Here is a 17,581-nt window from a genome sequence, read left to right on the forward strand (position 1 = left end):
AAAAACAACAATTTATCATGACTCGCTGTTTTCTGTCCTTAAGCCAATTTCTTATCCAATCTGGCATTGAACCTCCTATTCCATGAGCCTCAATTTTATTAATCAAGTTTGCAAGTTTGCAGATGACATTAAGCTGGGAGGCAGTGTGAGCTGTGAGGAGGATGCTAAGAGATTGCAGGGTGACTTGGACAGATGAGTGGGCAAATGCATGGCAGATGCAGTATAATATGGATAAATGTGAGATTATCCACTTTGGTGGCAAAAACAGGAAGGCAGAATATTATCTGAATGGTGGCAGATTAGGAAAAGTGGAGGTGCAATGAGACCTGGGTGTCATGGTACATCAATCATTGAAGGTTGACATGCAGGTACAGCAGGCGATGAAGGCGGCAAATGGCATGTTGGCCTTCATAGCTAGGGGATTTGAGTATAGGAGCAGGGAGGTCTTACTGCAGTTGTACAGGGCCTTGGTGAGGCCTAACCTTGAATATTGTGTACAGTTTTGGTCTCCTAATCTGAGGAAGGACATTCTTGCTATTGAGGGAGTGCAGCGAAGGTTCACCAGATTGATTCCCGGGATGGCAGGACTAACATATGAGGAGAGACTGGATCGACTGGGCCTGTATTCACTGGAGTTTAGATGAATGAGAGGGGATCTCATAGAAACATATAAAATTTGATGGGTCTGGACAGGTTAGAGGCAGGAAAAATGATCCCGATGTTGAGGAAGTCCAGAACCAGGGGTCACAGTCTAAGGATAAGGGGTAAGCCATTTAGGACTGAGATGAGGAGAAACTTCTTCACTCAGAGAATTGTGAACCTGTGGAATTCTCTACTGCAGAGAGTTGTTGATGCCAGTTCGTTAGATATATTCAAAAGGGAGTTAGATATGGCCCTTACGGCTAAAGGGATCAAGGGGTATGGTGAGAAAGCAGGAAAGGGGTACTGAGGTGAATGATCAGCCATGATCTTATTGAAAGGTGGTGCAGGCTTGAAGGGTTGAATGGCCTACTCCTGCACTTATTTTCTATGTTTCTATGTTTCTAATCAGCCTTTTACTTTGTGAAACACTTTCTTAAAATCTATAGACAACTTCCACTGCATTCCCTTCATCAACCTTCCCTGTTACTTCATCAAAAAATTCAATTAGATTAGTCAGTGGGATGGTGGGATATGGCATTTGTTGATGCAGTCACTCACTTTGACCACTCATGCAAGGTCATTTAACTTTTTGCGGCACTAGATCCAGGTCCTGGGACCACACTTTTCGCAGTGATGGACTGAACGATCTCCTCCTAGATGATTCTTGTGTTCAACTTAGAAGGTCTCTTGCCCCCATGCAGGAATAGGATGTCCCCGTGTCCTTGGTCTCCTAGGACCAAGGTCTCTAGTGCTGGATCAGAAATTAGTTTTGCCCTTTCTCTTGGTTGTTGGGCCATGGTTTCCATTCACCTGACAATGAGGTGCTTCTGCAACAAAGCAACTCCCTTTTAATTATTGGAGAGATACTAGGCCAAGCTTTATTGGCCGGTAGATATCGCCCACCCCCACCCCAATCAGCAGTATGCTTAGTGCTGCAATCATTATAATGAGCAGGCCGCAAGAATTTTGCATGCTTCCTGCACCACTTAGAACAGGCGCAGCAAATAGTGCAGCATCTCCGCTCGTTTTTGCGCCTTATCCAATTTCTTGGCCTATAATTTTCCTCATATTTACATCAAGCAATGGCTGCTGCACACTGAAATACCCAGTTATATGACTACATTGAGGCTCTAGCAGAATCTCAGATACTCACTCCTTCCTGGGCTGACTAATTAGTTGCACTGATTTCAAAAAGGCTTCCCCTCAGCAGGTTTTTCTCTTTTTCATTGCTGTGTTTCCACTATATCATCAGTAACCTTGGCTACGTGTCAGGTTGGCTCAGATGGCCTCCTTCTGTGTTGTAAGTTTCTATGATTCTATGAGTTGGCTTCACTTGCGCTTATAGGTTGTGGATTAATGCCCCACTCTCAGACTCGAATATATAATCTAGGCTGACGCTGCTATCATAGAATTATGCAGCACAGAAGGTGGCCATTTGGCCCATCCTGCCTGTGTCAATTTCTTGAAAGAGCTATCCAATTAGTAACACTCTGCTCTTTCCCCAGAGCTCTGCAAAAAGCTGTGCCTGGAAAAGAAAGAAATAAAGAAAGTTTTGCATTTATATAATGCCTTTCATGACCACTGGATGTCCCAAAATGCTTTACAAACAATGAAGTACTTTTCAAACGCGGCAGCCAATTGCGCACAACACGCTCCCACAAACAACAATGTCATAATGACTAGATAATCTTTTTTCCCCACAGTATAACAATGCCTACACTCCAAAAGCACTTAATTGGCTGTATAGCGCTTTTCCTCGGTGAATTTCGCTGTGGTTGTCCCTTTTATAATGCTATATAAATCCAAATCGTTCTTTTCTTTTTGGTTGAGGGATAGAGTAAAGCTCCCTCGAGGGATAAATATTGGCATGTGCTGAATGTATATTGCAGAAGTTTTGAATTGCTAATTATTGTGAATCAGAATTAAAGAAACATGTGGAACCACATGTTAATCAATTTGTTTCCATGTATTTTTGTAACAAAGTAGTAGCATGGTCCTCGGCTGGCCTCTGGTGTTAAATGCTCTCATTACTATTGTTATTAGAAGCAATTTGGATATTTGGTGGTTCATATGCACCCAGTTAATCAGTCTCACATTTTATTGTGGGATGTTAAATAAAAACAGCTTTTAATAAATACAGTAATTAAAAGCACAAACTGTGTAAACTTGTAAGTTTGCATTTTGATAACATATAAAATTAGCACTTTCAAAACTGTTAAACTAATGAATTCTAGTATTAGGACCATGGCTATCTTTACTTCATATTATCAAAATCACAGACAATTAAACACTTACAGCTAGACTCCATGGAATCACTGGTCGTCACTGTCTGACTTTACTAATTAAATGAATATCAAATACCACAATCATGTCCACAACAGCAGATTATCCTCAGTCCTACAGACATTTTCACCAAAAGCATAAATCTTTCCCCACTTGATATGGCCCAAACAACTGACACATTGCCCCACAGGCTTATCGGGTTTATTCAAGCAGTATCACAGAGCAGGAAGATCCCACGTTTGATCCCCAGTATCTGATAAATTAATTAATCTCAGCTGAGGTGGCAATATGGTTACTATAATTGGCTTAGAATCCTTGGGTTAGGGAGGTGAAAATGGCTGAGGATTTCACTTGTGATTACTATGGACTAGCCCTTGGTGGAAATCTGCTGATGTGGACATTATGAAGGCTCGACTATGGTGCTCCCTGAGGTCAAATATCCTGCTGTTACTCACTATTGAGACTCACACTTTAATAATGGACAAATCAGTATGGTTTCATACAGCAACCACATGGGAAAGTATAATCCAGCAAAGAGTCAACAGCCTCAGTTGAGATGGGGAAGTGAAAGAATTAGTAAGAAAAGAATAAAAAAGCCATTGAATAATATTAGGAAAGTGCTGCAAATTTTCAACACCCACTAGGGGCGCTATTGGCAAAATGCACTCAGAATGCACTGGATACTGAGCCGGTTTTGTTGAGGTGAAGTCACTCTGAAGTTTTCATGCAAACTCATTAGCATAAGGCTGAACGTAAAATCTCCCAATCCAATATTGGGCACTTTGCTCACTATAGGGCTGAAATTATTCTTATTGCACTGGGAGTGTATTAAAGAGGAGGAACAATTTATGTCAATTTTTGTTGCAAACTTGTCAGAACACAACACTTTGTGTGTATCCTGGGAACTCGGATGCATTAAGTTACACCAAAGTTAACACACAACTGAATAACCATATGTAAAACACTTGGGAGCCAAAATTGGTCGATACCGATGGTCCGCCCATTTCTCGGCGGTATGTTATTTCATAACGCCGGCATACTGCCGAGACCGAAGGCGGCAAAATTGTTTAAAAAAAAATTTTCCATTATGTCGGCGGTATGTCAGCGGTCTGCATCGGGTGGTATGCACCTTAGTAGTTGATCAAGATCGACTTTCTGTTCGATGGGCGGTGTGGCATGGAACTGCGCATGCGCGAGTATTTTTTTTCAGATTTTTTTTTCACAAGCATTTTACCCATGATTTCGGGGGTCGGGGTCATCCACGCATGCACAGTGAGTTGAGGAGGAGAGAGAGAGAGAGTGAGAAGGAGCAGCAAGGTAGTCGAAGGCCAGTGAGTTTGAAAACAGATAGCACAGTTGAAAAAAATTGGTAGCAACTAATAATTATTCAGTTTCAACACAAGATCATATATTTAAGAAGGGAAAATTAATATCCAGAAAAAAATTATACCAATGTTCAAGAAAACAAGCACGCGCAGGAATATCGAGAAGGAGGGGAGGTTGAGGGTGCCTGCCTTCGATGAAATGGAGTTACCTGCCCTACTGGAGCACATCACAGAGAGGTATTGCGACCTCACCAAGGGTGGTCATGGAAAGCTCTTCCCAAAGGAGTACACCGAATTTGGGACGAGACCGGGGAGGCCGTGTCCTCGAAAAGTACGATGGTATGCACCGGGGAAAGGTGCCGTAAGAGGTGGAATGACCTGGCGAGGGTTGCAAGAGTAAGTAATGATTTTATTTATGCCCCCCACCCCTCCCCACCATGTACCATGTAAATGTAGATTCAGTGTCACATGGATGATGTTATTTATCGTAAGGTTACGGCAATGTATTTGTGCTTTTCAGGCAATGACAAGAGGATCAACATCGTGCTTTTTTCATGATTGTGTCTGTGTGTGTGTGTGTGTGTCTGTCTATCTGTCTATGCCATGTTAAATGGATTGAGGATTTATACTTTGATTTACTTTCCTTTCTGCAGAGGAAGACATCTGCAATAGCAGCTGATCAGCATCGCGCGGGTGGCGGCCCCACAATCCAGGAGCCGCTTACAGATATTAAGATCCATGCCCTGTCCCTGGTTGGGGATCCACCACCGGCATTGGAGCTGACCCACTCACACAAGATGGTAAGTTGAATAAAATGCAGTTTGTGTTGCGGTCCTATCATGTCATGTAATCTAACTGTAACTATAATGTTGGCCTGATGTAATGTAATGTAAGTTTGTTTCACTGTAACGTTGGCCTCATGTAATGCAATGCATATATATATTGTCTGTCTGCGATATGTAATGCAGTACTGCAGCAGTGATGGACATTTAAGACTGCGAGAAGTCACTGTACTATGTACTAATGTAACCGTCACCCCTTCCCTACAGCCAAGCATTTTTAAATATTGTTTTGTACTTCCAGACTCCGATGATTCACACCACAGTGAAACTGATGACATACCCACTGCCTCCACTTCTGGCGTCACCTAGCACTCTCCTGATGAGGAAGAGGAAGAGGAAGACGAACAGGAAGAGCCGCTGATCCAACAGCCAGTGGAGGTGGAGCTGGTGGTGGAGATGGAGGAGGATGCACCAGCTCCATGTGGGACAGCTGGAAAATCTTTCACCACCACGGAGTCTATATTCATGGGATTCCCCCATGGGTCCTCTGAATCTGCCGGACCAAGCTGTGCGCAGTAAGGCACCCCCCATTTTGCAGTACCTTTGTCACAGCGATGGAGGTTGGTGCAGAAAAGGTCGGTGTACCAGAACATGGTGCGTTGTCACAGACCAGCGTCGACATAGGTCGAGAGCTGCTCAAGGCCATGACTACAATAGCCACTAACATCACGATTCTATCAGAGTGGCAATCAGAGAAATAGTTGCATATGATCACCACGACGGAGCGAACCGTCGACGCCATCGAAGCCATGCGGTAATCAACAGGATCGGGACATGGCGTGGAACCCCCACGTGCCATAGTAGTCAGGTCGACAGCACCGGAGGGTGGGGAGCTGACATCATCTCCCAGCTCTGAAGCCTCACCTTCCACATCGTGAGCTTCTCCTGAGGCCCCAGTTATTGCACCTGCAATGTCTCACTCCCCCCATAACGACAGCAACTGCACTTGGGGTGCGGTGCTGGACACCAGCTTGGTATGCACCTGGGAAGATCCAGGCTCAGGGCCATTGCGAAAGGGAAGGGCGGCAGTAAAAAAGGGGGCAATAGTCCCAAGGGTGGTGTACCACGTGGCCGCGGAAGGGGCAGAGGGCTTGGGCGGGGAAAATAAAGGGTTTGTTATTAAAGTTGTAAAATGTTTGTTAAAGTTGGTATTAAAGTTTTGTAAGTTTTGTTAAAGTTTTTATTAAAGTTGTAACAGTTGTTAATTTTTACAAAGTTTTGAAATTGTTGTATATTTTTAAAATTTTTAGATAAAAGTTTGAATTGAATTTAACCACTCTTGTACAGTGTCAAACTTTTGGGGTAACATTCATGAGGGTCCCAAAATGCAGCTCTCCACATTCAAGCAAAGCGTTATTTATGAGCTGCTGATGTGACAATTTTGCAGTGGCATACGCTCTGCGTGCCCTCCACTGTGGTGTTGGGGGTGGTGCCATGGATTCATCTGCAAGCTCCTCGTCATCCTCCTACCCCTCATTGTCCTCTTCTTCCTCCTTCATCTTCAGCACTCTCTCCTCAGGTGGTCCCGCAGTTCCTGTGGCAATTCCTGTCCCTGCATGATTGCTAAATTATGCAATATGCAGCACACCGCTGTGAACTTAGCAATCTGCTCAGGGTAGTATTGCAGCCTGCCTCCCGAGTGGTCCAAGCATCAAAAGCGCTGCTTCAGCACTCCAATTGTCTTTTCAATTATGTTATGTGTGGCTATATTATATCGTTGCTCGGGTTCTGTGTGAGGGTTCCACAGGGGGGTTCAAGAGCCAGGTAGCAAGGTCGTATCCTTTGTCGCCCAGCATTCAGCATTTACTTTGTGGCTCAGACTTCAACAGGTCAGACACAGTGCTCTCCCACAAGATATGCGCATCATGGATGCTCCCTGGAAAGTTAGCATTCACTGCCATTATCCACTGTGTATGGTCGCATACCAGCTGCACATTGAGGGAGTGAAAGCCCTTATGGTTTCAGTACACCTCTGCCTCTTGTAATGGTGCTCGCAAGGCAATATGGGTACAGTCAATAGCACCCTGCACCTTGGAGAAGCTGGCAATGCGTGCAAATCCCAAAGCCCTGTCACTCTAAGCCTCCCTCGTCATTGGGAAGTTTATAAATTTCATCCAGCATGCATACAGTGCTTCGGTTACCTGTCGATGCACCGATGAGTAGCATAGTGAGAAATAGTGCATATGTCCCCAGCTGATGATCGAAAAGACCCACATGCATAAAAGGAAAGTGCCACAGTCACCTTCATCTCGACAGAAAGTGCAGTAATATCGGTATTACCAGGCTTCAGGACTGCCTTAATGTGTTGGCAAATCTCAGTGGTGACCTCTTTTCGGAAACACAGCCATCGGATACACTGTCGATCGGTCAGGTCCAAGTATGAACACTTCTCAATGAAGATCCTTTGCGGGTAAGGCCTCCTCCTCCTCCTCATCATTCTGCAACCTCTTCTATAAGCCTTATAACTCTGCTCAATAAACTTCCTCAAATCTGGTTCCTTCATTAGACAGGTTGTCATCAATACAGGCTGAGATAAACACCATTCTTTTTAAATCTCCACTATATTTTTCGATCAAAAAAAATTTTAAAAATGCCTTTCTATCTTAATAATTTACTCAGTAATAGTAAATATACCTTTTCCAATCAAAATCGCACTCTAAAATCACTGGTCACCTCCGAGATACAGAACTGTTGCTTCAGCTGACAGTTCCCAATTTCCAAAATGGCGGCTCCGTGCACTCTGCCCATTCCCGGCCATTTAACATCGCGTAAAACCACCTTTTCCAGGATGGTATGTTGCTCTGGTGGTATGTTGGCGGTATGCGATGAAAATCTCACTTTTTGGGTGGTATGCGGGCGGTCCTGCACAGGGGACAGTATGCATACCACTCGGCGGTATGTCACTGATGAATATTCCGCCGAGCAGTATGTCAGCGGTATGTCGGTGTTTTTTGGGCGGTATGCCAGCAGTCCCTGGGCGGTACATCGACCAATTTTGGGCCCTCAGAAGGCAGCTGTTGAACTGACTAAACAATCATTTAACTTACAGAAATAGCTCACTGCAGATCAAAGCAGCTCTGGAGTGTACAATTTCATGGAGAAATGGAGGGAGAGTGCAGAAGCCGTGAATCAGGATTTACAGATCAGGATCTGAAGATCACAATGGATAGTATGACGCTACAGCTGAGAGGAGGGTACCACTGCTCAAAGGGTGAATCAGCTGTCCGGACCATCACACAGGCAGTTGGAATTGAAAAAAGCAGCAAAGTGAGTAAGAATGAGGATGAGTAAATATAGCCTGCCATATACGATAGCCGCAAATACATAAGTAGCTACTTGATGGCAAATAAAATTAAGATACTGGTATAATTGGAATAGGAGTAGGCCATTCAGCTCCTTGAGCCTTTTTCTCCATTCATGGCTGAGCTGTAACTCAACTCCATTTATTCCAAAATCCCCTGATACCCTTACCTAAAAAAACTATCGATCTCAGGCTTTAAAATTTCAAGTAACCCAGTATCTGGGGAGAGAATTAAAAATTTCTATTACCCACTGTGTGAAAAAGTGCTTTCTGATTTAATTCCTAAATGGGCTAGCTCTAATTTTAAGATTATGTCCCCTTGTTCTGGGTTTCTCCCACCATAGGAAATAGTTTCCCTTGATCATTTAAAAACCGCGATTAAATTACCCTTCAATTTTCTAAACTCAAGGGAATACAAACAAAGTTTATGTAACCTGTCCTCATAATTTAACCCTCTTTTAGCCCTTGGTATTTTGGTGAATCTGTGCTGTACATCCTCCAAGACCAATATATCCTTCCTGAGATTTGGTGCCCAAAACTGAAAGCTGTACTCCAGACGGGGTCTGATCACGGCTCTATACAACTTCCTCACTTCCTCACTATTGTATTCTGCATGGACACTTAAATCCTTTTCCTCCTCCTAGTTGATTACCATTAAAAACAATTAAAATTAGTCTTTCACGGATGACCTCACACTTTCCCACATTGAACTCTATCCGGAAAAGTTTGGACTACTCACTTAGTCTGTCTATGTCCCTTTGTAACCTCCTGATGCCACCGACACAATGGGCCCAAGTTTTGGATGGAGTTGCTCCTAGTTTTTTGGAGCAACTAGTTTAGTTTGGAGTATGTTAGAAATTGCAATTCTCGGATAATAGTTTGCTCCAGTTCTAGTGAGTTAGTTTAGGTTGGCTTTAGGTAAGGTATTTTTTTTTCAAAAGGGGGTGTGTCCAGCCACTCAGGACTGTTTTGCAAGTTTCGGCAGTGAAAACTTACTACAAACTAACTTAGGATGGAGTAAGTGTCCACTTTTGTAAGTTCTGAAAAACCTTACCTAGAGTTAAGTTTAGTGCAGGCACAGCCAGAGACGGCGGGTGGGAAGCATTAAACACAAAGGACACATCAACATCACAACAGGGGGAGAGGGAAGTTAGAGGATTTTCCATAAACACCTTCACAACAACATTAAAGCAGCAAAATACATTTAAAGCAGTAAGCACAAAACAAAGCAGTACATTTACGAAGCACAAAAAGTAATAAGCAACCAATCAATAAAAAAAAATAGAAGTCCTACCTTTATGTGAAGGGAAGGTGTTTCTGTCAGTGTCTCTCTCTCTCTCTCTCTGTATCTGACAGTGAGGGGTGGGAGGTGTGTGGGGGTGGTGGTGAGGGTGTGGGGGTGTGTGGGGGGAGGGGTGTGTGGGGGTGTGTGATGGCGGGGGGGGTTTGTGTGTGTGTATATGTGTGTGTGGGGGTGTGTGTGTGTGTGTGTGGGGGGGTGGGGGTGTGTGTGGGGGGGGTGGGGGTGTGTGTGGGGGGGGTGTGTGTGTGTTGGGGGGAGTGGGGTGTGTGGGGGAGGTGGGGGTGTGATGGCGGGGATGGTGTGAGATGGGGGGGGTGTGGTGGGGGTGTATGGGGTGGGTGTGTGGGGGGGAGTGTGTGGCGGGGGGCTGTGGCTGAGCGCGGGGAGGGGCTGTGGGGCGGAACGTGGGGGGGGGTGTGGGGGGGCTGAACGCGGGGGGAGGGAGGCTGGACGGAAGCACCCCTGCTCTCGCTTCTGGCCCTTTGATCATTTCGAGTGCCCCCCAACCCATACTCCTCCATCCCTTGCCACGCTCCTCCATCCCTTGCCTCGCTCCTTGCCTCGCTCCTCCATCCCTTGCCTCGCTCCTTCATCTCTTGCCTCGCTCCTCCATCCCTTGCCTCGCTCCTCCATCCCTTGCCTCGCTCCTCCATTCCTTGCCTCGCTCCTCCATTCCTTGCCTCGCTCCTACATCCCTTCCCGTGCTTCTCCATCCCTTCCCATGCTTCTCCAGCACTTCCCATGTTTCTCCCCCACCGATCACCTCCCCATGTTTCTCTCCCACCCATCACCTCCCCAGTGCCCTCTTTCTAACCTGACAAAGGACATTCTTGCTATTGAGGGAGTGCAGCGAAGGTTCACCAGACTGATTTCCGGGATGGCGAGACTGACATATCAAGAAAGACTAGATCAAATGGGCTTGTATTCACTGGAGTTCAGAAGAATGAGAGGGGATCTCATAGAAACGTTTAAAATTCTGACGGGCTTAGACAGGTTAGATGCAGGAAGAATGTTCCCAATGTTGGGGAAGTCCAGAACCAGGGGACACAGTCTAAGGATAAGGGGGAAGCCATTTAGGACCGAGATGAGGAGGAATTTCTTCACCCAGAGAGTGGTGAACCTGTGGAATTCTCTACCACAGAAAGTTGTTGAGGCCAATTCACTAAATATATTCAAAAAGGAGTTAGATGAAGTCCTTACTACTAGGGGGATCAAGGGGTATGGTGAGAAAGCAGGAATGGGGTACTGAAGTTGCATGTTCAGCCATGAACTCATTGAATGGCGGTGCAGGCTAGAAGGGCCTATTTTCTATGTTTCTATGTTTCTATGTTTCTACGCTCCTCCATCCCTCCCCGGTACCAACACCATTCTGAAACAGACTGGGAAAAACGCTCTGCTGAGCCATTGCGCAGGCACGCACGTTGCAACGCGCACGCGCAACGAAGCCGGCAGTCTTCAGACATGCAGGGGCTTAGCCCCGCCCACCTGCAGCTTGCTCTGCCCCAGGAAGACTGCGCCACGCCGCAGGAGGACCGGAGAATTGCAGCAAAATATTCCAGCGCACCTTTGAGCCCAGGCAGGTCACGTAAGTCTCGGAGGTGCGCCGTTTTCACCAGATGCCGAAACTTGGGCCCAATGTACTGTGCCTCCTAATTTAGCGTCATCTGCAAACATGGACATACAATTCTCTATTTCTTCCTCCAACTTCAAGATATGAACAAAATTTACTTCTGTCAACACAGGTACAAATGAAACTTGATTTTCGAGTTATTCTACTGATTCTCATGGGACAATTTTACAATTGCTAATCCATAAGATCATCTTAGTAGTTAACCTTCTCCTCAGTACTTTGGTAAATGCATTGTCATTTGGAGGACTCTGTGTTAACATATTTCTAAGAATATTTCCTCCTGGTAAGAACATGTATACTTCAAATGTTGCAGAGAAAGAGCAGTGAGCCTTGAAACTGAGCTGTTTCTTTGGCCTATGCAACAACAGAAGTGACTATTGTCACTGAGCAAAATTATAAACTGCCATTTTTATTGACCGCTGTCATATATATTCCGAGTACATAGTTTCTGTTTATAGAAGGTACTTAAAATAACATTGTTAAGTAATGAGCTAGGGTGAAGTGACATTACTATATTGTCAGGTAATATAAAATTGTCACAGAACACATTAAGGATTAAATTCCTGCTGCCAAAAGTCATATCTGAAAGGAGTCACAAGACCTGTGATGCATTCTCACCCGCCAAACTAAACCACAGAAAGTGTTAAAAATAACCAGTTTAAAATAACCAGTTATGTACACAGTGCAGAGGCAAAGTGATATGTCATGTGTCCAGTATAAATGAGAAAAATACACAAACATTTAAAAATGAGACCCCTTGGGGGCTAAACAATACAGTCAAAATATTTTTTAAATTGTAGCAATCTATTGTGGATGACAGTGATTTCCTGCATGTTAAATTGCTGATCTTGGCCACACCTTAACAGCTATGTACTGAGCACAGGCTACACTCGTTTGCACAGAAAGAAAGAGAAAATCAGAGGCAACTCACCCCGGATCACTCTTAGGTTCCCCATTGGTTTCTTACAAGTGCCAATGGTAGAGTCCTGGGAATAGGCTGCCTGCCTGTCTGTCTGCCTTCTCAGCCGAGGTATGGTGTAGGCTGCGGGGAAACCTAAAAGATGGGAAGAACATTTTTTTAATCGGAAATCTTTTTTAAATGTTGAAATTTTATTCAAAAAGTGCAGTGGGCTTGCATTTGATATTTTTGTGAGAGCCACTGACAATGGGGGCACTGCAAGAGAGTGTGGAAATGATCACTGTGGATATCTGCATTCTGATGCATGAGGATCAGATAGACAGCACATCCTTTAGGGAAGCACAAACTCTACAGTGCTTCTTCTTCAGTCCCCAGCTCCACAGTTAAGCTGAGTTCAGATCCATAATTCCAAACCAAAGTGGGTGATCCCTTCAGAATCAACTTTGTTGCTTTGATGTACACATGTACCATATGTTCTAGTATCTCCTGCGTGTTCAAAATGCCCCAATTCATACTAGGGGTGTTTCATGAGCTGGAATGCATTGTTGATAATGTCTCCAACCAGTTCTGACCCCACCTGTAGTCTGTGGACCATTCCACGCTGTGGTGTTGTTTCTACATTCACCAGCCACTGCACACAGTCTGGTTCAAGAAAAAATTCAAAGGAAAATAGTAAAAAGAAATAGGAAAGACTGCAAATGCCTCAGAATGTTGCATCGGACATGTGGTTCTGAGGTTATGGGGCACATTTTCAATAAAACAACATCTCCAACAGTTGCTTATTTTTTTAAGGGATATGGATATACTAAACTAGTCTCCCAGCATGGAGTGCAGATCAGTGAATTGGGCATAGCTGATTCACAGAGCTCCTGGGTTTCCAATTATTGAAATTAATGACCATAACATTTTGAATGGCACAAATTGGGCTTACTGACCCCTGCACATGATCCTCTGATCCATATTACTGGCGAACGATAGCCTGGTCTTACCCTTTAAATATCAGCCTGAAGGATACATCATGCAAAGCTGCAGACACTGTGCTGGTTGCTCTCTCACTCCTGATGCCATCAGTGGCAGAAATTTCATATCTTTCAGAACTACTTGATGCAATGGAGACATTTTCTCATCACAAAGTGAGGATGGGGCAGGACCGTGGGTTAGCGCACTTTGCCTCTGAAGAAACCCCGTTTGAATCCAGTCCAGACCAATGAGAAGAAAGTCTGTTTGATTCCAACTTGAAATTAGTTTGTGAAGATTCATCTTAAGTCAAAGTAGGAAGAGGCATACAATGTAAAATTATCCAAAATGTAGTATTAATTGGCACTATGCTGGCAATCTCATACACTGAGATCACATGGATGGATGATGTGGGAGATAGAAAAATACACACTGGTGGAAGACAGATTGTTCTTCTGAAGCTGGGATTAAGATGTTACAGGGAAGATTCCATGATCCTATACTTGCAGAGGGGGAACACCACTTGAAAGGAGTGTGGGTTGGAGTGTGGATTGGAGAGAGGGTTTCAGGACTGCAGTTCTGATTCTCCAACCTGTCTTCCCTTTGAGCATAGCTCCCCATTTGGTGCACAGAACCAATGAATTACCTCTAAGTCAGTCCCATGCTACATTGTGCAGTTTGTCTCCTGTTGGCTTGAAAAACAATATTGTACTTTATATTGGCCCTTGGAAATAATGACCAAGGATCATTTGAAATGGAATCCTGGTTGTCATCAGCTTTTATGATCATAATACTGAAAAAAATAATTATATACACCACAAATGTGAAGCATAAACAGAATAATCAACCTGAGAGTAGTGGAATACTAGAAAATAATTCAATGGAAGATATTAGAAAATATATAACCCAAGCATTTCCTGCTTGTGAACTCTTTTCCAATATTCGATTCTCCCTTCACTTATTTTATTTGTGTACTATTTTAAAACATTCTCATAAACCTAAGAAATCTGGAAGATAAACATCTCAGTTAAAAACATAGGTGAAGTTCAGATACCCGAAAATGAATTATTCTTAACATGAGTTCATTAGAGATGGGCTAACTGGCACGTTGTGAGGACATTATGGGGTAGAAATTCACCTCCGCCGAAAACGGGTCACACCTACCATTTTTCCTGTGTTTTCACCGCCGCGGTGGATGAAGTGCCTTCTTGCGCGAAATTCAGCTCTTTGTATTTTTTTTCCGAGCGGAACGCAAGTCGGTCATAATGGGGTCGGAAAGCAGATCGGTCATCAGAGGGACGGAAGTGGAGGCCAGACGGAGCCGCCGCCACTGTCAGTCAACAGCGTGGCGCATCACCAAGTCTCTCCCCTTCACTTAAAGGGGAGAGCTGCTGTGAGCTCTGTGATTAGAGGGGGTGCCAGGCTTCCTGTTGGCGGCCCGGCTGAACCTGGGGGCGTAATTGTCGGGCCGACCTGGCAGTTGTCCGACAAAAAAAAAATGACAGCCGCAGCAGTGCACCCTCCCATTTAATGTCGGCTGCACCACTATTCTACACTGCAAACACAGTGCACCGACAGAAAAAACTGTCGGGAGTACCGTGTGGCAACTGCAAGGTTTTTTTACTTGAATTTTGCTTGCGGGGAGGGAGATCGGCGGCGTGCGTTTTGATGACACACTTAGGAGGGTTCAACAGCAACGGGGCGGAAGTGAGGACCACTGGAAAAAATGCAGAGGAGAATTTCGCTAGCGGCAGCCATTCGACAGAAAATCGGCAGCCATTCGACTCTGCCACATGGCTGCCACTTTCCGGCTGTAACAGGCTTTGTTGGGAGGCTGAATTTCAGCCTCTACATATGCATTTAATGTCTGCCATCTCCAACATGATCTGCATTTGTATGTGTTTGTGAACATTCCAGTAAAGGATGGTACCAATGATTGTTGCCTCTCTTTCCAGTGTTATTTGGACTAACTGTGGATATGTAGAAATGTATGAATTGTTGGTTTAATTTACTTCAAAATAGCTTACTTCCTTGATATAATATTTAGCATTGCTCTTTTCATGTGAAAGAATTTGTTTGTTCCATTTGTTTGTACAATTTTGTATGATTGATGCCGACATATGAAGTGGTCATATCTACTTGGAATATGTTGTATTCTGTCTGTGACATCTGTTCAGCATAGAAATTGTGCATATGTGTGAAGTATTGTTGATGTCATCTAAGAATCAGCACATGAAAAGAATTGAGTGCCGGAATAACACTTCAACTAAGTGTTAAAAGCAAGAAATTATTATTTGACTTAGTGTGTGAGTGTTTGGCTGAGGTGGTAATACCTACCATTTTGACGAGAGCTAGTGTTGTGTGAGCCTATATTAAACCTGGTTTAGCCAAGTAGTTTTGATATACAATGTTGTGAGCACACGGTATAGAAAAGGAATAGCTTCTGGATCATGGATACAAGGTCTGCTTACAGGAAGTGCAGTTGAGAGAGAAAACAATTCTACAAAATTTTTAAATTGCAATAAAATATGCAACTTTTTTCATGTTGGACCATTTCAATGTATGAATTTGCCCGTTCTTGGAAGAAGCACTAAATGCAACCTTTTTAAAACCATTCCATTTAAATTCTAGCTATATGGACAGGTTACATGATACAACAGTCTTAAATAGAGAAAAGTACACATTTATTAGTGTGTAGCCTTAAAAGCCAGCTGAAGGGAACTTACCAGCTATGTGGTTGGCGATCCTCGTTAGTGGTTTGGGAGGTAGGGCAGGGGGTTGTTTAGGATGGGATTGTTGTTTTGTGGGAGTTTCCTCAATGTCACAGTGGAATGCTACAGACTTTTTAGGGGGCAGTAGCAATGCCGGTTTAGCTGATGGATCCTGCTCAGGTACTACTGCCCTATTATCTGTGGGACTATCTTCTTGAGCTAGAGGACACAAACAGAATTAGAGATATTTAAAATAGACAAGCAAAGAATGCCAGAATTCAAGGATCACATTAAGAAGCTTCCTAAGCTTAACAAGTAACAAAGCAGTAAGTAAAAGAACAAATAGTTAAACATAACACCCAAACTTTGCAACTTTTTCCCTGCCGACTTAAAATTGCAAAACTGTCAAATCTACGTAATATCTCTATTTGGAATATTAACACACAAATCATTGGGGAAGATTTACTGTATTATTTTTAGCAGACCAGCTGCTCTTGATCAAACAGTCAATTCTTCTAATATCTGGTATGTCTCATGGAAAGGTTTGCTCCTCACAGGAATTGCTTTACATTTTTGTTGTTTGCAGCAATTGTCTGAATAGGAAGTTTCATCTGGTAAACAGAGAAACACAGAAAATATGTGCAGGAGTAGGCCATTCGGCCCTTCGAGCCTGCACCACCATTCAATAAGATCATGGCTGATCATCACCTCAGTACCCCTTTCCTGCTTTCTCTCCATACCCCTTGATCCCTTTAGCCGCAAGGACAATACCTAACTCCCTCTTGAATATATCCAACGAACTGGCATCAACAACTCTCTGCAGCAGAGAATTCCACAGGTCTCTGAGTGAAGAAGTTTCTCCTCATCTCGGTCCTAAATGGCTTACCCCTTATCCTTAGACCATGTCCCCTGGTTCTGGACTTCCCCAACATCGGGCACATTCTTCCTGTTTCTAACCTGTCCAGTCCCATCAGTATTTTATATGTTTCTGCGAGATCCCCTTTCATTCTTCTAAACTCCAGTGAATACAGGCCCAGTCGATCCAGTCTCTCCTCATATGTCAGTCCTGTCATCCCAGGAATCAGTCTGGTGAACCTTCGCTGCACTCCCTCAATAGCAAGAATGTCCTTCCTCAGATTAGGAGACCAAAACTGAACACAATATTCCAGGTAAGGCCTCACCAAGGCCATATACAACTGCAGTAAGATCTCCCTGCTCCTATACTCAAATCCCCTCGCTATGAAGGCCAACATGCCATTTGTCTTCATCGCCTGCTGTACCTGCATGCCAACTGTCAATGACTGATGAACCATGACACCCAGGTCCCGTTGCACCTCCCCTTTTCCTAATCTGCTGCCATTCAGATAATATTCTGCCTTCGTGTTTTTGCCACCAAAGTGGATAACCTCACATTTATTCACATTATACTGCCTCTGCCATGCATTTGCCCACTCACCTAACCTGTCCAAGTCACCCTGCGCCTCTTAGCATCCTCCTCGCAGCTCACACTGCCACCCAGCTTAGTGTCATCTGCAAACTTGGAGATATTACATTCAATTCCTTCATCAAAATCATTGATGTATATTGTAAATAGCTGGGGTCCCAGCACTGAGCCCTGCGGCACCCCACTAGTCACTGCCTGCCATTCTGAAAAGGACCCATTTATCC

The 17,581-nt window shown here is 44.1% G+C and overlaps 1 protein-coding gene across 1 annotated transcript in view; it reads right to left on the reverse strand.

Moving 5' to 3' along the window:
- Window positions 1–17,581, reverse strand: part of phactr1 (phosphatase and actin regulator 1) — a 523,423-nt gene that overhangs the window by 218,400 nt on the left and 287,442 nt on the right. Inside the window, exon 4 of the mRNA XM_070879882.1 lies at window positions 15,929–16,132. Coding sequence (XP_070735983.1) covers window positions 15,929–16,132 — 204 coding nt within the window. The remainder of the gene's footprint in view (window positions 1–15,928; window positions 16,133–17,581) is intronic.

The sequence above is a fragment of the Pristiophorus japonicus genome, chromosome 5 (assembly GCF_044704955.1).
Source record: "Pristiophorus japonicus isolate sPriJap1 chromosome 5, sPriJap1.hap1, whole genome shotgun sequence".
In the NCBI taxonomy this organism is placed as follows: Eukaryota; Metazoa; Chordata; class Chondrichthyes; family Pristiophoridae; genus Pristiophorus; species Pristiophorus japonicus.